This window comes from Bufo gargarizans, chromosome 3, assembly GCF_014858855.1.
Source record: "Bufo gargarizans isolate SCDJY-AF-19 chromosome 3, ASM1485885v1, whole genome shotgun sequence".
In the NCBI taxonomy this organism is placed as follows: Eukaryota; Metazoa; Chordata; class Amphibia; order Anura; family Bufonidae; genus Bufo; species Bufo gargarizans.
Window position 1 is genome coordinate 475,196,450 of NC_058082.1, and position 22,611 is coordinate 475,219,060.

The 22,611-nt window shown below is 40.0% G+C and overlaps 1 protein-coding gene across 1 annotated transcript in view; it reads left to right on the forward strand.

The window, feature by feature from the left end:
• Window positions 1–16,472, forward strand: part of LOC122930378 (transmembrane protein 211-like) — a 251,837-nt gene extending 235,365 nt beyond the window's left edge. The window contains exon 3 of the mRNA XM_044283732.1: window positions 13,505–16,472. Coding sequence (XP_044139667.1) covers window positions 13,505–13,731 — 227 coding nt within the window. The 3' untranslated portion in view covers window positions 13,732–16,472. The remainder of the gene's footprint in view (window positions 1–13,504) is intronic.
• The last annotated feature ends 6,139 nt before the right edge of the window (window positions 16,473–22,611 follow it).

Here is a 22,611-nt window from a genome sequence, read left to right on the forward strand (position 1 = left end):
TTAGTTAGAATGGCTTGTTTTGTCTAGGGAGCAATCATTAGGAGAAATAAAACGGCCGCTGTCCTATTAGTACACACAGAACCTGTCCTAATCACACAGCAGGACAAGTTACTTCACAACCCTGAGCTAAAGAGCTGCCTCATCCTCCTCTCTACTCTACTTGTCAATGATTATGATAATGAACACAGTTTAATATGATCTATGTCTGAGGAATGATAAATGTCTGCAGGAATGGAGTTCATAAGGAGACATGAAGTACAGGGAGGACGGACAGGACAGACTGCTCATTATCCACATCCTCCTCTCTGTACTTAATGTCTCATGAACTCCCTTCCTACAGAGATTCAGCTGAAGAGCTTATCATCTGTATTCAGGATCATAATCCCTGACAAGCAGAGCAGAGAGGAGGATGAGGCAGCTCTTTAGTTCAGTTTTATTATGTAACTTGTCCTGCGGTGTGATTAGGACAGGTTTTATGTGTACAAATAGGATGGCGTGTCGCAGGCGCAGCACTATGAAGTGCCTTTTGCGCTGTGACATTAGAAGAATTTTGATATCTTTGACCTTTTAATTACTCTGTAATATCTCTAGGGCCGTTCTATGGAAACAGTAAGTTTAAAGAGCACACCAAATGCTTGAAATAACTTCTTTATTAACTTCAACTTTTCTTTATATATAACACTGTCACCTCCGCCGCAGATAGTCCATGTACAAAACGCGTGTTGAAAAGATATCACAAAATGGCGGTATGCATAAGATGGTGGTTCATCTGTTCAATCTGGTCATTCAACATAAAATGGTGGATATATTTCTCTCTTCAGTATCTGTACTCTCACTTTAAGTTATTTAAGCACTTTATAATCTCTCTAAGAGGTATATCTGAGGTCTAATAGTTCACTTGCTCTACTTGGTTTGCAGTTTGCTCTATACAATTGCCTATGATCTGGTATGAACAATTCACATTTGTATGCAATTTGTTTGGATTGTATGATTGTATGGCTCAGTAGTTCTATGATGGAACTGTAAGTAAACACACATATAACTGGTTCAGTATACAGTTCTAATCACTATATTAACAGTAGGAACGTTATATAACTGTTTTAAATACCTATTTTGGCCTGTCTGTTTCCATAAAATACAGCTCTTAGTGGAGTGAATGTCTGTTCAGCTTCTCTTCTCTGGTGTAATGAATCTAGCAGCTCCTGCTAGGGGAATTTCCCACACAAGCTGTGTGTGAGGCTTACTGTAATTGGTCAAAACTCCTGGGCTGTGTGAGGCTAGTTAGGATTGGTCAAGACTCCTGCTTAGCAACAACAGTTTAACTCTATGCTTTCTGTTGTGTCTGCGGTGTCATTGAGCTTATCTTACATTATGTAATGAATCTTAAAGGCATACTAACTTTTCTGCTTCTGTGAACACAAAATATAACAGTTATATGACATCCAAACATGAAGTCACTGTAAATAACTTTGCTTTTGTCTTTAACACACAAACATATGAACTGTATTAAGGTTATTGGCAGGTTTAGCTGTATAAACACACAAGCTATATTAGCAACCTAGGACAGGTCTTAGCTGGTCAGCTACACGGCGGCCATTTTATTTCTTCTAATGATTGCTCAAAAAACTAAACAAGCCATTATAACTAGTGAAAGGTATTTTGAAATATATTTATAATAAAGTAATATATAAGTATTTTTATTTTAATATTAAGGCCTTTAAGAGGTTTCAGTTAAAATATTTTTTTTATTGTACTTAACTCATCAATTTAAGTGCAAAAAGCCGCCGTAGCCATCTTGCTTGAAGATCCAGCGCAAAATCATGCATGGTGTGTGATACATCAACGCGCATAAGATTTCGCTCGGGATCTTCAAGCAAGACGGTCGCAGAAGCCTCTTCACGCTCAGCTGGATGAAGTATGATTTTTTTTTTTTGATTTTTACCGCCATTTCAGGGAAAATGTATTAGTTACCACAAAGCACAAGGAAATTGGGCTTCGAAATTTCCCTGAAATTTCGATCGCAGTCCACTTCAGATACTTCGATTTGCTCAACACTACATTTTTTTTTAAGCTGGACCATTGCCTACAACAGAGTCTGAAATTACAGCTTAGAGATGTTTACTGACTGACCTTTATCAGAGCTCTGGTCGGGGTACACCGATTCAAAAATATATATTATATACTGTAAATATTAGATAGAGAGATAGATAGAATTGATTACACTGTAGAAGACAACAAGGCTATTTGTGTATTATGTACTTGAACAAATGAATGATTACACTTTGTATTATGCAGATCTACTAGAAGCAGCTATGTGCCATTACTTATGCCATGAAGGTTTGCATAATGTTTGGTTATAAGAAATTCCCTGCTGCTTGCCTGCTTGTATAATCTCTAGTGCTTCCATGCAGCTTATTTTCAGCTGATGTGATACGCTGGGATTTGTAGTTCCATAAAAGGTGGGTAGTCTAGATTTGGACCCTTATTTTTTCCTATATGATCACAGTGTTGTGTGCCTGATTTACTGGACTGCAGCATTGGCTCCTGATGCCAATTCCATTAATATTGCTGCAAAGCGTTTTACTGTTTTGTATTCCAATTCTGAAATAATTGGAGCAGTTTCAGTCCTCCGCTCCATCTCCTGACAAGACGCTTGCTCCCCTGTATGAGGCGGCTCCGTCACGCTGTGATTTATTTGGATATTTGTGATCGTGTAGTTACTAGTTACATCTTCTTCCATTCAGATGAATTGCTGCCAACCTTTGTAACCTTGCCAGTGATGAAATACATTCACCTTAGGAACATTGCAGAATATTAAGTCGTATTGATTCTTTCTGAGGCTACATAGAACAATCTAGAAGAGAAGTACAAGCTTTAAAGGAAGAACTACATGCTTTGTTCCTTCTGTGATAATGGTGTCAAGTTAAGGCCACATTAGCGTTATTTCTTTGATTCTCCCCTCTATAAACGACATGCACTTTTTATGTCTATTATAGAGGTGGTATCCAAGGCTGCTATGAAGCCTAAGGTTTAGACTCTGTAATTCTTTCCAGTGGGTTTGCTGAACCTGTATGAGAGCCTGAAATGTCAATCTTACATCCTACAGGGAATGGAAAAATGGAATAAGTGCAAAGCTGGCCATTGCCAGGATAGTGGGGCAAGGACTAGGCAGAGACCTAATAGATCATTGGAGAGCAGTGGGAGGAGGTTTACCCTTCTTTAGATAAATATGTGAAGGGGGAATGTCTAAAATATGTAAGAATGCTACGGAATTAGAGGAAATGGGGCAATCATTAAAGGGAGTCTGTCAGCAGATTTACCCCTTTTTAACAGTTCCCATACCGCTGTAGCCGCAACACAGATGATTAACACAGTACCTTTATATGCTTTGGTGGACTTTTAAATATGCCAAAAACAAACTTTGATGAGGGCTCGCAAGTGCCCATGGCGGAGTCCACCGGGTTGGAGCCCAGGCAGCTCTGCCTCTTCGGCTCTTATCCCCGCCCAGCCTCCTCCTCTGCCCGCCCATCTGTTTTCTCTCCCCCTCAGCGAGATCCCGCGCCGACACGATAACTTCCTTGGCCGGGGCATGCGCACTGCGATGCCCATTGCTGAAACGGCATCGCAGTAGCTTATGCGCATGCCCCGACCAAGGAAGTCATTGCGTCGGCGCGGGATCTCGCTGAGGGGGAGAGAAAACAGATGGGCGGGCAGAGGAGGAGGCTGGGCGGGGATAAGAGCCGAAGAGGCAGAGCTGCCTGGGCTCCAACCCGGTGGACTCCGCCATGGGCACTTGCGAGCCCTCATCAAAGTTTGTTTTTGGCATATTTAAAAGTCCACCAAAGCATATAAAGGTACTGTGTTAATCATCTGTGTTGCGGCTACAGCGGTATGGCAACTGTTAAAAAGGGGTAAATCTGCTGACAGACTCCCTTTAAATAAATGATTGTCCATCCAACAGCTACAAGTTGTAGTATATCCTTAAACCTCATTTCGCTTGTAAGCGGCTGGATCCCCAACAAATCCCATTATAGTCAATGGGGTCCGTTGTTCAACTGCAGTATCCAACTAGACCGGATGAACTCCATGAGGCTGTTCTCTGCCAGATCCGATAAACGGAGGTGTGAACCTACTCATAGGCTACTTTCACATCTGCATTTTTGCTGGATCCGGCAGGGATCAGCAAAAACGCTTCCATTAGGATAATACAACCGGCTGCATCCGTTATGAATGGATCTGGTTGTATTATCTCTAAAATAGCCAAGACGGAGTCGTCTCTAAAACCATCGTAAGTCTATGGGTGGCGGATCAGTTTTCTTTTGTGTGCGAGAAAACTGATCCGGCACCATTGACTTACATTGTGTTTCATGCTGCATCCATCTTGCTCCGTATCCCATGACGCACACAATAATGCTGCTTGCAGCGCTTTTGTGTGCATCATGGGAACACAATGAAACGGAACGCAATGCATTCTGGTGCAATCCGTTCAGTTTTGTCCCCATTGACAATGAATAGGGACAAAACTGAAGCGTTTTTCCTCCCGTTTTGAGATCCTATGACGGATCTCCAATACCGGAAAGGAAAACGCAGACGTGAAAGTAGCCTTAAGGTGACAAATCACTTTGTTCTGCCAAGGAACAATCAACAGTATGACGACACCAGCGCTACCAAGTACTGCTACGCCATCGGGTATATGAATACATTAGTTTTTAACTATATGGTTGTTTTCTCCAGTTTACTCTTAACCCCGTAACCCTATATGTGGCTGTTATTAACGATATGGTAATAATATAAGTAGAAACTATTAAAGTTCAGCTGGTATCCACTTAATAAAACTACAAGTATTCAGGTCAGTGTGAATTTCTCGCGTTCTGTTTCATAATACGGAAGTTACAGCATTAGCATTATCCCGTATTGTAGCTCCGCCATGCGTCGTACGTTAGTGCTGACTGTGTGTGGCCACTGTCGGGTTCAGATGAACAATTTGCATGCCTCTTGGGATTTTTAAGTATCAGAATCTGCCCACATTAAAGCGTCTGAGCCCTTCTGACAATATTTGCTTTGCTTTGAACTGGGACATGGCACAAGTGCAAACACTGTTGACAGCCGAAAATGACAGATCTAATAATTAATAAGGGGATGATGTGATTGTGATGACAGGTAAAATATGCGGCAGTACAAGTGCCTCTGTTTGCATCTTGCTGTAACTTGTTCCAGATGAAGGCACAGACTATTGGCAAACTCTTCTCTTTACTGGGGAATGGCCAAGAATGTGGCAGATCCCTTGTTGCTTGTCTGGGATGTGCTGAACAGAAGCCATTGTGGAGAATGAGAGCGTTGTACAGACCCTTCTCATCATGGTCTGTTCTGTTCTTCTGATGGTATGAAGACACGACTACTACACGGTGGTCCTGTAGTGCACAATGACGCCATCCAAACTGACATTAGGACAGCATTCACACAAGGGTATCAGAAGTATGGCACTGAATACAGAGTATACTGACACTTTGTCCGTGTTATGTCTATAGGGATTGTTACAGCTTTTTAACAGGTTTTTCCAGAAAAAAACTCCAACCCTTTCCCCTAAATTGGTCTTATATAGTACATTCTCCTATATTCTGAAATATTTATCTTTTAGTTTCTCATTGATTGTTACGCAGATCCTACTTCATTACGTTGGAATCGATGAGATGGGCGACATCAGTGCCCACACATCTTCAATGGCTGTCAGCTCCTCCCAATCCCCCCATTACATGCATCCTAGATTCAGCCAAGTGTGCATGTGTTCTCAATAAGGGGAGGAGGATAAGCTGCTGCCACACAGTGACCTATGGTGGCAGCTTATCTCCCTTGAGAATAGATCAGACATGTTGATTATTTTATTCCCCTGTCTCTCACAAACATGAGGCGAACAACTATTACGCATTAGATGTTTGGCTGATCTCACCAAAAACAGTGGGTTTGGCTAACTTTAAAGGCTATGGACACCTTTGGAGGCAATTTTTCTTATTATATTCTACTCATTTTGAGCTAAAAAATCTTTTTTTCAATTGGTTTTTATTTAAAAAATTAGTTTTTCTTCCACATCTTTCATTTTCAGTGCATTTGCAGACTAATTCTCTCTGTTTCACACTGAATCCGTCAGGGAACTGCTCCGCTGGCTCTATCTCTGACAGCTCATAAACACTCATATAAGCTAAATTCTTATCCACCTGATAAGAATTCAGCTATAATGTGTGATAAGAGTAGTTTGGATTCAGCATTTCACGTTCTGTCTATGTGATTAAAACGAAAAATAACGGGATTGCTAAATCGGAAAGCAAAAAGGAACACTTTAAAGGAATTTTTTTTTACATGGGAAACTTTTTGGTAGACCATTCACCTTGGTTTTCATTTATATCTCTCCCCACTTTTTTGTTCTCAATTGGTTATTAATATTTATGGAGAAGTGGCCAGATTGTCTTACCCTAGTAAACGGGGACTTCAACTGTGTTATTAATCTTAATATTGCCCGGATGACTATGGATGGAGATATCGGGGTGTTTTTAATCAGGGGTCTCCATTGGCTCAATTTTGTCAAGAGTCGGGCCTTGTTAATGTATGGAGTGTCCTGGGACAGGGAAGAAGCGCCTATTCCTGTGTGTCTAGATCTGGGAATTGTATGTCCAGGATCGATCTGGCATTGGTAAATTAGAAATTTATAAGATACATTAAGTGCATGAGATATGAGGCCAGGTCCTGTCTGATGATAGTGAATTGTTAGTACCTCCTTTAGATTAATCCCTTACTGGCTTCCTCTAATGGATAATCATGATTGGATGAAACAGGAGATGAAATATTATTGGAAGGTCAACTATGAATCAGCTAAAATCCAATCTGTTTGGGATGCGTTTAAGGGCACAGTTAGGGGGTTGTTTACTAGTACCATTTTCCATCTAAGAAAGGGTTATGGGAGGAAAGAGAGGGCCTTAAAATGGGTAGCGTCTTAAAGGATGGAGCAGGTTTCTAGGGAAAAAACTGAGTAAAATAGGAAAGTTATGCAGAGGGCTAGTCAGGAGTATTCTGATTTTCTTCTGGACAAGGCCCAGCAAAGGCTCTTCTTTAGGGAACAAAAACAATTCTGTGAAGCAGGGCGTCCAGGAAAACTCCTGCCAAAGGTTATATCTAATCAGGATAAAAAAAAAAAATACAAATGAGTAGTATTCGATTACCTGAGGGTATTATCACTGCATATCAGGAAAAAATAAAGGGAGCTTTTAGGAAGCACTTTGCGGAAATATATACATGTAGTAACAATAAATCGGATGAAGAGATGGAGGCCTATTTGAATTCCATTAAGTTCCCGGCCCTTACTCAGGCCCAGAAGCTCCCTTGAGGCGGAATTCTACTCATGAGAGCTTGAGGCTGTATTAAGGGCTTGTTCGGAAAACTCCTCTCCTGGTTCAGATAGCCTCCCTTATGAGTTGTATCGTAAATATGGTGACGTTATATTCCCATATCTTTTGAGGGTAATTGTCAATTCCCTGGAGGTGGGTTTTCTACCAGAGTCAATAGACGAGGCGGTAATTGTATTAATACTAAAAAAAGGGAAAGAATCCTTTAGACATGGAATCCTATAGACCGATATCTCTTCTAAATACTGATGTCAAGCTTCTGGCAAAGATGCTTGCTACTAGGCTCTCCAAAGTAATTTCCTCCATTATACACCCTGACCAGAATGGATTTATCCCCAATAAAAACACCCATCACAATCTTCATCGTTTTTTGCAAACATACAGTCGCCTGGGGGGGATTCCCACTCCATCCTGTCATTGGACGCCTCTAAGGCGTTTGACAGGGTGGAGTGGAACTTGCTTTGGAAGGTATTAGAAAGTATGGGATTTGTCCCTAGGTTTATTAGCATGGTTAGGGTACTTTCACACTAGCGTTAAAGTTTTCCGGTATTGAGTTCCGTCATATGGGCTCAATACTGGAAAAAAACGCATCCGTTTTATCCTAATGCATTCTGAATGGAAAGCAATCCATTCAGTATGCATCAGGATGTCTTCCGTTCTGTCCGTTTTACGGTATTTTCTCCTGCTAAAATTCTGTAACACTTGCCGGCATTAATTTCCATTGAAATGTATTAATGCCGGATCCGGTACAAAGTGTTCAAGAAATTGCCGCATTGATGGATCCGGTTTTCTGGTCTGCGCATGCGACTGATCCGGTATTTCAATGCATTTGTCAGACGGATCCGCAAACAATTGATCTCCGTTTGCATGTGGATTTCTGGATCCAGAACTGCCTGCCGGATTCTTCTAACGCTAGTGTGAAAGTAGCCGTAGACTTCTGTATAACTCTCCCACCGTGAGATTGAACATCAATGGTAGTTTGTCCCCTAGCTTTTCGTTCTCTAGAGGTACTCGTCAAGGTTGTCCCCTATCACCATTATTATTTGATATCTACATTGAGCCCTTAGCACTCAGTATTAGACAAGATACAATTATAGAGGGTTTTGGAGTATCGGAAATCGGCGACCGGGTTTCTTTATATGCAATGTATTATTTTATAGAAATCAAACCAACACTACTCTTCCAAGAGTTGTCCAACTAGTTAAATCCTTCGGAGAGGTCTCTGGGCTTGATATTAACTGGTCTAAAACTACACTTACGGTATGTTATTGGATAATTTTGAGTACTTCAGTAAGGTTCCCATTACAATGCTAAAGGTAACCGAAACAGTAGAATATCTTGGTGTAATGATATCACCCAGGATTGAGGATTATATTCAGCTTAATCTGATACCATTGATAAGCAAGCTGAGATCTAAAATTGCTATGGTCGCGATTATTTTTTTTAACTAGAGCTGATAGTGTATCTTTAATTAAGATGGTGATCTTGCCCCAACTTCTTTACATTCTTAGGAACTCCTTGAAAGAATGATGAATGACTTACTCTGAGGAAGAAAGCGAGTGAGGCTAAAATCAGATTATTTCTATAAACCGTTGGAACAGGGAGGATTGAATCTTCCCAATTTTAAGGGATATTTTATTGCTGGGTAGTTACTTTTATATTGTCATTGGGAGAAAAGTGCATTATGTAAGACCTTGGTGAACCAATCTCCCTTTGAAAATGTGTTTACTTTATTGGAATCAGGTTGATTAATTAATCGTGAAAAACAATATATAGTAACTGGGAAACTATTTTCTAGAGCGTGGACTACTACCAGAGGATGGATGGGGTAAAGGGTTCTCTTCAGTGTACTCCTCTTTGGCACAATTTTTTTTTTTTTACAAGAGGTTGATAAATTACTTGGTGATAGATTTTGGTCTACAAGTAGAATTAGGTATGTTTCACAGGTGGTGAAGCAGGAGGAGGTATTGCCTCTCTCTATCTAGCACAATTGGGTAATTTAGGTAATTTAAGTTGGTTTCGATATTGTCAGTTACGTTCAGCTCTGTTAAGGGTTAAACAAGGAACTCTTTTGGAGATAGACACTTCCCTACCTTTGAATGTTGTTTTGGGATCTTCTGGTTATAAGGGTAAGATGTCCTAATTATATAAATTACTTGTTAAGTCATTTTTTCTAGAGGTGTATCACCAGGTCAGAGGGCCTGGGAAAAGGATTGCCCGAAGGTTACAGCACAGGGATGGGGAAATATATTCACTTATTTGAAATTGGTTTCTCACAATTTTAATCATATAATGATTCAATTTTAAATAATACATAGAGTATATATCACGCCAATTTGGCTTAATAAATGTGGTTTACGAGAATAATCAAATTGCCCTCGGTGCGGGTCACAGGGGGCAGATTTTCTCCAACTCTTCTGGTTGTGTCCAGATTAAAAAATATATTGGGACTCAATTTGTAATCTTATTACTCAAAAATGTAAGATAGTAATTCCGATGAGACCCAAGTGTTGGATTTTTTATGATATTAGTAATGTAATCTGCCATAAGCATCAAAAGACTCTTTTGGTTAAAATTATGTTCCTGGCCAGACTATAAATTACCCGAGTCTCGTTCTCTCACGCTCACTCTCAAAACGTAATGATTGGATATGTTTGGTTAACAAGGTCAAGAGTTATGAGAAGATTTTGCATACCCAGAGAAACTCTAAAGAAACTCTAAGATTTGGGGAGACTGGAAGTGGTAGGGCTTTGTTTTGCGACCCTCCCCTCGCTATCCAAACAATTATGTTTCCTTCTTATATTAAGTTTTTTCTTCTTTGATAAAGAGAATGAAATGCATCGTGGGGATGGGTGGTTGGGGTATTGGATGAAAAAAAAAAAAGGCATTCCGATTTGATCCGTCCTCACCTCATAGAGCTGCAGAGAGAATGCTAATCTGCAAATGCACAGAAACTGTAGAAAACTGTTGAAAATTTTTAATAAAAGACAATTGAAAAAATTGTTTCAGCCTAAAAAATTGCCCTCAAAGTTGTCCATGTGTATGTGTGGCCCAACTAAATAAGCAGCAGCATCAATGCTGGTATTTATTACAAGCCATTGTAAGTGTATTTTCGTATAAAAAAAATTATACAAATAGGGCAACAACATAAAAGTGCATGCAGAAGAGGCAGCTTATAACAGTAAAATGGATTTTATTAAAAAGAACCTATATTATACCATTTCTCCCAACAAATCTAATATTATTGTATGGACAGTAACCTAGCAATTATACTGTATAATGGCATTTATGTTTTTATCTCACACCACAGAAAACATTAGAAATTGTGTATGACCCCAGTCACCCACTGTCCTCCAAGCCAAACTCTCAGAAGTTTTGATCCCTGTTCTGCAGGGTCTTTATTTTTTTGACTTGATTTACATACCTGTCTGTTTGCCTGCATAACTGTCATTAAACTATTAAACGTAACTGTCACCTTACTATCCAGAATCCCACAATGCCTAACTTCCATATCCTCCTTCTTCTCCTCTTGCTTTCTAAAACGTAACATGGATAAAACAGAATTCATCATCTTTCCCCCATCTTGCTCAACCCCTCCAACAGACCTATTTATCACGATCAATGGCTGCACACTCTCCCCGATCACCCAAATCCGCTGCCTTGGAGCGACCATGGATACTGCCCTCTCCTTCCGACCGCACATCAAAGCCATTTGCACCACCTGCCGCCTCCAACTCAAAAACATCTCCCGCATCCGCAGTTTCCTCAACTTTGAGTCTGCGAAAATGCTTGTACATGCCCTCATCATCTCCCGTCTAGACTACTGCAACATCCTTCTCTGTGGCTTTCTATCTAGCACTCTCGCACCCCTCCAATCTATCCTCAACTCTGCTGCCCGACTAATTCACCTCTCACCCTGTTATTCCTCTGCCAATCCCTTCACTGGCTCCTCATTGCCCAGCGAATTCAGTTCAAAGTACTAACAAATACATACAAGGCCGTCCATAACCTGTCCCCTCCCTACATCTCTGAGCTCCTTTCCTGATACATTCCCACACGCACTCTCCGATCCTCACAAGACCTCCTCCTCTCCTCTCATCACCTCTTCCCACAATCACCTCCAAGATTTCTCCCGCGCATCGCCCATACTCTGGAACCCGCTACCCCAACATATCAGACTCTCACCTTCAGTGGAATCCTTCAAAAGAAACATAAAAACCCACCTCTTCAGACAAGCCTACAACCAGTGACCCTGCTGCCTCTATACCGCCATGACCAACTTCACCCTCACCTACTGTGTCCTTCTCCTATACCTTGTAGATTGTAAGCCCTCACGGACAGGGCCCTCTCTCCTTCTGTACCAGTTTGTAACTCGTCTTGTTCATGCTTAGTTCAATTGTCTGTATTATGTATGTGTACCCCTTTTCATATGTACAGCGCTATGGAATGAATGGCGCTTTAATAATAAATAATAATAATAATAATATTTAAAACTGCTTGGTGCATCTACAAAGGTAATAATGTAATGACGCTCCGCAATAAAAAAAAAAGATATACAGTAGTATATAATTATTGCGAAAAAAACTACAGTAAGATACAATTTCCTAAAGAAAGAGTTAAATATCCATTCAAAACTTTTGCCTAAAACTTGAGAACAGCAGCTCCAATCTTCTTGTGCCTTACTGCCACCATGTGGATATCTTTTTTCCTGCAGAAAGTAACAAATGGGTAGAGAAGCAGCTGATATTGTTAGCAAGCGGCAAAGGGTTTCTAATCTTTTGTAGAAATGGGGGGTCATAAACAAGGCATTATTGGTGCTCAGACTTTGTAATTTGTAACTTCATATTAATATTTGGTCCCAGTCATAGATTTAGATACCGTTGCTACGGGATGTATAGTATGTAAGTAAATGAACAATTAAGCCTCTGAGGTTGCAGTCTCTGGGGTCAAGACTAGGCGGGAGGAGATTTTGGAACATCTACTATATCTGGGCAGCCTAACTATAGGTGAAATATAGAATGTGCTATGTCGGGAATACCTCGGAGCAGACATCGCTACCACAAAGAAACTGAGCCGTCTCAAAGACCGAAACCTCAGTGATTTCTTTGGATGAAATTAGAGGTGTTTCCATTGACTTTCCATTCTAGCAGGGAGGTCCAACCCACATTACTTACAGAGGCAGGTTAGCAGCATGGAAAATACTGATTTATAGGAAACAAGAAGGTAAAAAGGAAAGAATATACAATAGATAAAGGTCACATTGTTATTCATAATGCAGAATGGCTTAAAGAAAAATAATATCTAACTAGTTCTGCTTTTTTATTCTAGAACTTGAGTTTTACAGTTTTATCTTCATATAATATCATATAATAACTTATAAATATACATGTAGTAGAATATGCCATATTAGTAGCTATATAATTGTGCACAGCACTGCCATTATGTCCAGTAATACCGCAGAGTCCATATCATATAGAGTAGTTTAAGTGAACACATATTTAAAGGGTTCTCTGGGCTTTTTCTATTGATGACCTCAGGATAGGTCATCGATATCAGATCGGGGGGGGGGGGGGGTCCGACACCTGGCTCCCCCGCTGATCAGCTGTTTGAGGGCTGAGCGCCAACTAGGCCGATGTACAGTGATGTCACTTGGCCTAGGAAGAGACAGTGTCTGATAAATGTCCCCCTTCATTTATACAATAGGCCATTTTCTGTCAGTAGATTTAGCCATGACAACCATTAGATTTTTAGGTGTTTAGTGAGTCCAAACATCAATACATTTGGAGGATATGTAGTTCATCCGCTGCAGGAAGTGCACCTTTCAATCCCCAGTGCTGTTTGGTCTGCCTGTATACAAACCGCTACTTGTGAGAAACACCCAACATTACATTGGGAATTGGTTAGTCTTCGGGAGGGGTGGTGTCGAGTCTTCTCAAAAACGATGAAGAAAATGACCAGTATGCATAATATATGCTGGAAATGAAAATCTGTCACAGGAAATCTGGTCTGGATAAGGGGGTGGTCATCTGGAGATGTTTCATTGTATTTACAGCTGTAATATGTAAATATTACATAAAAATTAAAGTTATTTTCCTCTTTTGTATTTGCAGTGTTCATCATGGCATCGGGACTCTTGGTCTATCCCTTCGGCCTCAACTCAGCTGCTGTGAAAAAGTACTGTGAGAGCTCAAGTATATACTATGCAGGAGACTGTCAGATTGGATGGGGCTACATGCTTGCGATTGTCGGGGTCATGTTATCTGTGTTTTTGCCATTCTTTGCTAAATATGCACCAAAAGAACACATATCCCCAACCCCGATTCCTACTATTTTATAGTATTTTATTTTTGCAAACAAAAAAAAAGTTCCTGTCTACAGATGATGGATAGACAAAGGTATTAGAGCACTTCTCTGCCGCTGTGCAGCTTAACATATAGATCCAACTGATGTCTTCCTGAAGCATGACAAAATATTAGCTTGGGATTTAAGTATCATTACTTTACACTGATTTTCTTAGTTTTCCCACTGCTTCCATCTGTCTTATTGTATGCTATTCACTTTTATGATGGATACCTCCCAATACTTGTCCAATGATCACAAATTCTGTGCTGGAAGCCAGATATCAGACGCCATGTAACTATAATTTGCTGTATTACACATTAGAGACTGTCGATATTGCCCATAACAACCAACACTGGAAACACAAAATGCTATGGGCAATAGGGCCACTATTTCATAGAAACATACAAGCATGACAGCAGAAATAAGGCCACATGGAGCACCTAGTTGGCCTTTAGGGTGCTTTCCCTCCAGGTTTTTTTTTTTCCTGGAGGGAATCAGTTTTTTACATAAACTGGATCCATTCCTAAAAAGGTATGCAAACTAATGACCATTTTTATAAAGGTTAGTTTTTCCATTTTTACCTAGAAAGACAACAAATATGTCAAAAAGGTGGAGTTTGGATATTGTGACTTGAGACTGGTTGAATTTTTGTGGGCGTCAGGGGGAAGCTTTTGTTTACCGTGAAACGGATGAAAAAATAAATATTATTGTATAAAATCTGTTTAATGGATCATCCTATTATTTCCAATTGATTTTTGCTGGATTGCGTCAGAAAACAGCACATCAGTTTTTGTTTTGTTTGTTGGATGGAATATCGCAGACATCTGTGCTTTCCCATACAGTTAAAAAATGGACAGGAATACAAAATGAAAACAGACAAAATGTATGTACTCTAGACATAATTTTTTTCTATAGAAGCATATGTATCTGTTAAACATATCCATTTTTCTAATGTGTTCTAATGTAAGTAAAAATGGATACATTTAACAGAAAAAAATTAAACTTGGTGTGAAAGAGGCCTTTATATTATTTCTTTTTTCATTTTTCTTAGGATAGATACATGTGTTTATATCAGCCAGGATTACATTCACTTACTGATTTTTGAACCACATCTTCTGGATGTTCATTCTATGCATCTACTACTCTTTCAGTAAAAATAATACTTTGTTTCTGATCTTCCCCCAACAAAGTTCAGGATGTGCCCCTTGTTCTTTTGTTCAATTTCCTAATTAAATACACTTCTCTCCTGTACCTTATTTAACCCATTGAAATATTGAACGTTCTTTTGATCATGTCGTCCCTTTCCCTTCTTTCCTCAGGGCTTTCCATAAGACAGTCATAATATGTATAGAAGTTTCATTGCAGTAGAAATTGAAACAGAAATCCTTTTATTTTGTACATATTGCATATGCTATTCCTAAGAATGACTGTAATATAAATCTCAATGGTATCTTTCTTGTAAGAATGCAGTATTGGTTATTGACATAGTAGTGGGATAATTGTTTGAGAAATCTATAACCTTTTTATTATAGAATGATCTTTGTGCAGGTTATAACACCCTGGGAGCCATATTTTATTATTGATTATTGATTTTTTTTTTTTTTTTTTTTATTAAGTTGCTTAGTTTGGCTTCTGCAGCTTCTATGTTTCACAGTACACAGCAGGCTGCAGAATGCTGTTCCCAGTGAAATCTGTCAGAATGGCTTCCTGATGGCTTGTTCTCCTCTCCTTTCTCTCATGAACGATCTTCTAAGTAGATGTTTGATCACATAAAACGTGAAGATGGCTTCAAAGGTGTCCATAGCCTTTAATTTGAAGTCAAGTAATTCACTACTTTAAACTTCTGGGGCAGTGATAATGGCATATTTTATACTAACCTTTCTTAGGCTGGGCTTACATGGATCATGTGTCCAGCCAATTGTTTTATGACAGACACAACTGATACATGTGTATGTGCACTTTAGTGCCCAGTTGCCATCCATAGCCTAAATACGTTGGACAGAAAAACGCTACATGTGAAGTTTTTCTCTCCACTGCTAGAAGGTGCTGAATTCCGAGAATGATCCCATAGCGTTTCTGTACCATGCAGGAGGGAAACTGTAATGGATAGCCGGATATATGTGAACCCTTACAGGGCTGTCTTCCTTAATAGAACTGTCCACTTTAAACAAACCTTTATTTTTAGAAGGTTCCCAGAAAATAATCTGATCACAGGGTATCTGCTAGGCTCCTCAGCCATCAGCGGTAGTCTGTGGGGGAACCTGCAGCATGTTAATAATTTGCCTACAGGGTAAAATTAAGCACTAAACAGTTGTACTTGAAATCAATAGGCTGAACATTTAATACATAGACATATACTTTTTACAGTTTTGGAAAAGTCAGATTCTCACATTTGCCAGCACTCATCACATCCTACCAGCACTTCATCCCCACTCCCTTTCTTTGATATTGAAAGGGTAACTACACTTTACAAAAACTTTTTTTGATTGGTGGGGTCCCAAAGATTTTGCTTGTTGGGGTCCAAGTGCTGAGGCCCCTGCCAATCTCTAAAACACGGAGTTACTGAGCGCTCAGCTCAGCGCTGTATCATCTGTTTGCCGAAGACAGAAATTAAGACAGACTCATTGGGAGAGATTTATCAAAACTGAAGTAAAGGAAAACCTGGCTAATGCTACTTTCACACTCGCGTTTTGTGCGGATCCGTCATGGACGGATCTGTTCAGATAATACAACCGTCTGCATCCGTTCAGAACGGATCCATTTGTATTATCTGTAACACTGTCAAGATGGATCCGTCATGAACTCCATTGAAATTCAATGGAGGACGGATCCGTTTTCTATTGTGCCAGATTGTGTCAGAGAAAACGGATTCGTCCCCATTGACTTACATTGTGTGCCAGAACGTATCCGTTTGGCTCAGTTTCATCAGATGGTAAGCAGCGTTTTGGTGTCTGTCCAAAGCAAAATGGAGACTGAACTGATGCATTCTGAGCGGATCCTTTGCCATTCAGAATGCAAACTGATCCGTTTTGGACCGCTTGTGAGAGCCCTGAATGGATCTCACAAACGGAAAGCCAAAACGCCAGTGTAAAAGTAGACTTAGTTGCCCATAGCAACCAATTAGATTCTACCTTTCAAGGAACTCTGGAAAATGAAAGATGGAAACTGAATGGTTGCTATGGGCAACTAAGCCAACACCTGGTTTGATAAATCCCCCTCATTGACTTTCTATTGAGGCCACCTTTAGCTGAGCGTTTTTAAGCTTATTAATCCTCATTTTAGCTAGGGTTTCAGCACTCGGATCTCCCCCAATATAAAACCTTTGATATGTCATACAGTCCTGAACAAAAGTTTAAGACCACTTGAAAAATGGCAAAAAATCATATTTAGCATGGCTGGATCTTAACAAGGTTCCAAGTAGAGCTTCAACATGCAACAAGAAGAAATGGGAGTGAGACAAAACATTAACGAATAAACTGAAACAGGCTGTTTTTCAGCTGATCAAAATGTTAGGACCACATGCTTTTAAAATGCCAAATCTGTGCAAAGATGTGGATTCATTGTCATTTTCTGTCATGTAGTCACACGTTGTGATGGCAAAGGCAAAAAAACTCTCCCTTTTTGAACGTTGTCGGGTTGTTGAACTGCATAAGCAGGGTCTCTAACAGCGCGCCATCGCTGCTGAGGTGGGACGCAGTAAGACAGTCATTTGGAATTTCTTAAATGATCCTGAGGGTTATGGAACAAAAAAGTCAAGTGGAAGACCCCAAAAAATTTCATCAGCACTGAGCCGGAGGATCCAATTGGCTGTCCGTCAAGACACTGGACGATCCTCGACCCAAATTAAGGCCATTACTGGTGCTGACTGCAGCCCAATAACCATCAGACGGCATCTGAGACTGAAGGGCTTCAAAAACTAAAAACGTCTTCAAAGACCTCGTCTCCTTGAACGCCACAGAACTGCTCATTTGAACTTTGCAAGAGAGCACCAAACATGGGACATTCAAAGGTGGAAGAAAGTTTTATTCTCTGATGAGAAAAAGTGTAACCTTGATGGTCCTGATGGTTTCCAACGTTACTGGCATGACAAGCAGATCCCACCTGAGATGTTTTCTACCTGCCACAGTGGAGGGGGCGCCATAATGGTCTGGGGTGCTTTTTACTTCAGTGGAACAATGGAGCTTCAGGAAGTGCAGGGGCGTCAAACGGCCGCTGGCTATGTCCAGATGTTGCAGAGAGCATTCCTCATGACTGAGGGCCCTCGTCTGTGTGGTAACGACTGGGTTTTTCAACAGGACAACGCTACAGGACACAATGCCCGCAGGACAAGGGACTTCTTCCAGGAGAATAACATCACTCTTTTGGCCCATCCTGCGTGTTCCCCTGATCTAAATCCAATTGAGAACCTTTGGGGATGGATGGCAAGGGAAGTTTACAAAAATGGACAACAGTTACAGACAGTAGATGGCCTTCGCGCAGCCGTCTTCACCACTTGGAGAAATGTTCCCACTCACCTCATGGAAACGCTTGCATCAAGCATGCCAAAATACATTTTTGAAGTGATCACCAATAACGGTGGAGCGACTCATTACTGAGTTCATGTTTGGAAGTTGGATTTCTGTTTTGGGGGGGTTTAGTTTTTTTTTTGGGGTGTGGTCCTAAACCTTTGATCAGCAGAAAAACAGCCTGTTTATTTGTTGTTTTCAATAAATTGAATGCTCAAAAAATGTTTTGTCTCACTCCTATTTCTTCTTGTTGCATGTTGAAGCTCTACTTGGAACCTTGTTAAGATTGTTAAGATCCAGCCATGCTAAATATGATTTTTTGCAATTTTTCAAGTGGTCTTAAACTTTTGATCAGGACTGTATATGAGTATTTGGAAAGTATAGTTACTCTTTTTAACATCCTTTGGGAAGTACATAACCAAAATACACAATCTGCTTCCATTTGGTTTAGATATGCAAAAAATATAGCAAGTAACTTTCCGGACTTCCAGACGATAGGGAAATATATTTCCTCTTCAGTTATAGTGCAGGGCTTCCATCTAGTCTATAAAAGCCAAAGCTTATTAACCAGTAAATATGTGTAGGTTGGAGATCTGTATTTCTAGACATCGTTAATCATTGGTAGAATGTTCTGGTCTGTCACTTCCATATACAGTATTCATAAACATCAGATGTTCAGCGTATGGCAAAAATCACACTGGCTGAGGTAGGTCACGGCCAGTGAGCAGCTGTGCAAGTAATTCCTATGTGTCTAGAAGGACCTAGAGGCGGAGACCATCATGGAAACTTGGGAACACCATCTATTAAATCAGAATTTCAGGGTATTTGAAATCAGATTTACTAAATAACCACTTTAATTATATGATGCAGTTTGTTTTCACCCTGTCATATTTATCCCTGACAATTACTTTAAAGTATACCTGAGTTTTCAAAAATATTTTCCTTTATAACTTTGCCTCCTTGAACAATCATAACTGAAGGAACTGGTGTTTTTTTGGGCTTGCCTAAAGTCTCTTTCAGCCATATTATTCCTTGTTTCAGCTGCACAGCTAGATGCATTTCTCTCAGAAGCAGTGGCATCTCCCAGTACTGTATGTAGTGACCTCATTTCCCACTATGTTTTCTTCTAGGGAGCTCAGAAAGCTGATAAGGAGGGATAAATCACACAGAAAGACAGGACGCTCCTGTGATGTTCAAATGTAGCGTAGAAGCAGTTTTTCTATCAGGCTCTGGAGCTCAGCTAGCTCTGACACCCCCCCCCCCCCCCCCCCCCCCACTGCCTGTGAACAGTCTTCTGAGTCTCTGTTATCTTGCCTGACAACAGGCAGAGGACTACAACTTATCTGGAAGTAAGACTTAGCTAACGCTATTCTCTTTTAAAGAAGTTGTTCGGGTTCAGAGCTAAACCCGGACATACCCACAATTTCACCCAGGCAACCCTCCTGATATAAGCATCAGAGCATTTAGTGCTCCGATGCACTCCTTTATCCTGCACTGAATCGCGCAGGATAAAGGCATTTTATAGAGTTCCAGTGACGTATTGGGCTCTCCATACGGACTGCTAGGCGGAGGCTTCCACCCAGCAGTTAGCCCGGTGATGTCACCGGCACTAATTAGCGGGTTTTAGTGCTGCCCTAGCCTGTAAAATGGCTTGGGCAGCGCTAAAGCCCGCCCATCAGAGCAGGAAACGTCACCAAGAACGCTGATGGGCAGAATCCTCCACCCAGCAGTGTGTTATGAACAAAAAAAGCTCTGAAATGCTCCAATGATCATAACAGGGGGCTGCCTGTGTGAAATTCTGGGTATGCCTGAGTTCAGCTCTGAAACCAGACAACCCCTTTAAATGAAATTGTGTGAAAGTACAGTGACTCTTTAAATTCCCCAAATGCAAGATAACAGGTTTGGACAGTCTAGGAGTGAGGGCAAACCTATATTTTTGTATTTATATGATCTTCTTTCACCAAACTTTATACACCTTTATCTTCCACTTTTTTGCAGCAATGCTATTTTCCCTGCACAGTATTGTAGACTGCACTGGAATATTGACGTATTCAGCGTAATAACGAAATGAACCTTAAAAAAAAAACAGGCACTTTACTTCATTACAGTGGTAAATCACAGAATCTGATACTGATACAACTGTACTTTGAAGGCAAAGTAAATAACTAAGCCCCACTGTATATTTCTAAAAATGCAATACATAAATAAATGTATGATAAAATACAGAGCACCCAAATCTCTAAAAATCAAGTGCATGCACACAACTTATTAATATTACAAAATGGTCTTGATTTCAACAATTTGTTGTCTAAATACTCACACACAGCATAGCCATGTACACGAGCCACTCTCACTCTATGCTGCAGAGCCATAGGTATAGTTCTTCATACGCAGGCGTATTACTTATTCTCCTGGAAGGAAGTAACACACATGCAATGGGAGCATACCATGATTTTCTGGTGGCTTCATTAGGAATAAAATTTAAAAAGTCTTTGTTTTCCCCTCTATGATATCAGGGATACAGTATGGCCACATAGATGTCTTCCGCACAATATTATAGTCTGTACAACTTGGAGATTGTATATAGAGTATTAATACACTGGTGTGCATGAGCCTTGCTGCTTATATTTCAGCTACTCTTCCCCTGAATAATAATTGAAAGCCATTGTCTGTACCTAAAGAATGAGGAGTGCATACATTTTGTAATTTCCTTTGATTACTGTTCGGCACCACATTGCATACATTAAATGAATCACACTTTCCTATGAACCATTGTATAGACTCGTGTGGAAACATACACGTCCATAAAGACAAGTCTGGAGATCTCAGCTTGTGGGGCCAGATTGACATTACAAACTTTCTGCATTGGAATGCTGAAGCAAATTTTGAAGAAAAGTTAATATTTTGTTTACAATACTGTGAAATTCCTTTAATCTGACTTCTGATAATCCAGCACAGGAATAGGACTATAGTATAATGTGGAGGCTCATATGTCCCACGTTCAATAATCCAGACAATTCAGCACCTTATATTTTACTGTACCTAGATTTGTCAGAATATCATGAGAATTCAGGGACCATGGCTGGTTAACTACAAGACAATTATTTTCAAGTAAATGTAGAAACTTTATTTTCCTTTTTAAATATATTTCCGTCTGCTGGCTTCCTACACATAATTTTATTCAGTATTATACAACAAATTATTTTATGCCGATTCCCTTTCAGGTTAACCTTCCCCCCTTTAATATATATGCTACTATATTGATTGATTAAATATTGAATTACTACTACAATTTTTACACAAAGGAGGGCATGGAAAGTCAAAGAAAATCAGTTCTCCATTGCAGGCTGCTTCTGTATGCCATAGCAAATTGTACTAGTGTAATCACTGATAGGTACAGTATGTTATAATCTCCATTGAGTTGATTTGCTATGATATTTTAGATGTCACAACAACTGATGACTGTGTTTAAACAGACAGAGATTTCCATCTATGAAGGAAAAGTTGCCACCTAACCATCCTGTGCCTTTATTAAAAGATCAAATGAACAAATTGTTATGTACCAGGGATGTTTATTATCTGCAAGATGTACATTCTGTAAAATACTATTTCAATTCCGTATTTGTCTGTTTGCAACAGTTCAGTGGATATTTGTAAAAAAAAATAATAAACTATTCAAGTCATGTTCCTTTTTAGTGTCTTAAAAAAAAAAAAGAATAAGTCTCTTATTTTACCTTTTATTTATACTCAGATGTTTGGATTATGATGTTATAAACTGGTAACTAAAATATATTTTTCATTGATTTTGTCACACTAATAAAGTACTTTTTATTCAAGGTGGCTCTTATTTTTTGTTCACACCCTCCGATTCCCTGAGCTCTCCCCATAATGCTCCTAATGATCTCAATGAAAGGACTGCATTTCTAGCCTTGGTACTGTTATGGGCAGTGGGTATGGACCCACTGTACTTACTAACTGGTCTGACTTTCGGTAACTCTAAGGGTGTTATGCTTGAAGTCCCCTAGTTTTCACCCTATAACCCCTGTACATGGATCTGGTCTTCGCAGCAGGGGAGCCACCCGGCCACTACCTCTTGAGATAGTCAAGGTGTAGTTGATAGATGAATAATATAACAAAAACAAAGACAGGTGCACTCTGCGGTCTTACTAAGCCCTCAAACTGGTGTTAAAATTGAGAGATTAGCCAACATGTCCTACGTGAGGACATGTCTGAGCCCGAGCACCGCGCCAAGGTTTCTCAAGTAGCTCGGGACCTAACGCTAAACCTACCTGGGCCGTATGGGCAATACCAGGAGCCAGTGGGCGAATTACAGGAGCTCAAGGTCCGACTCAAAGCAATCTCCCAGTAAC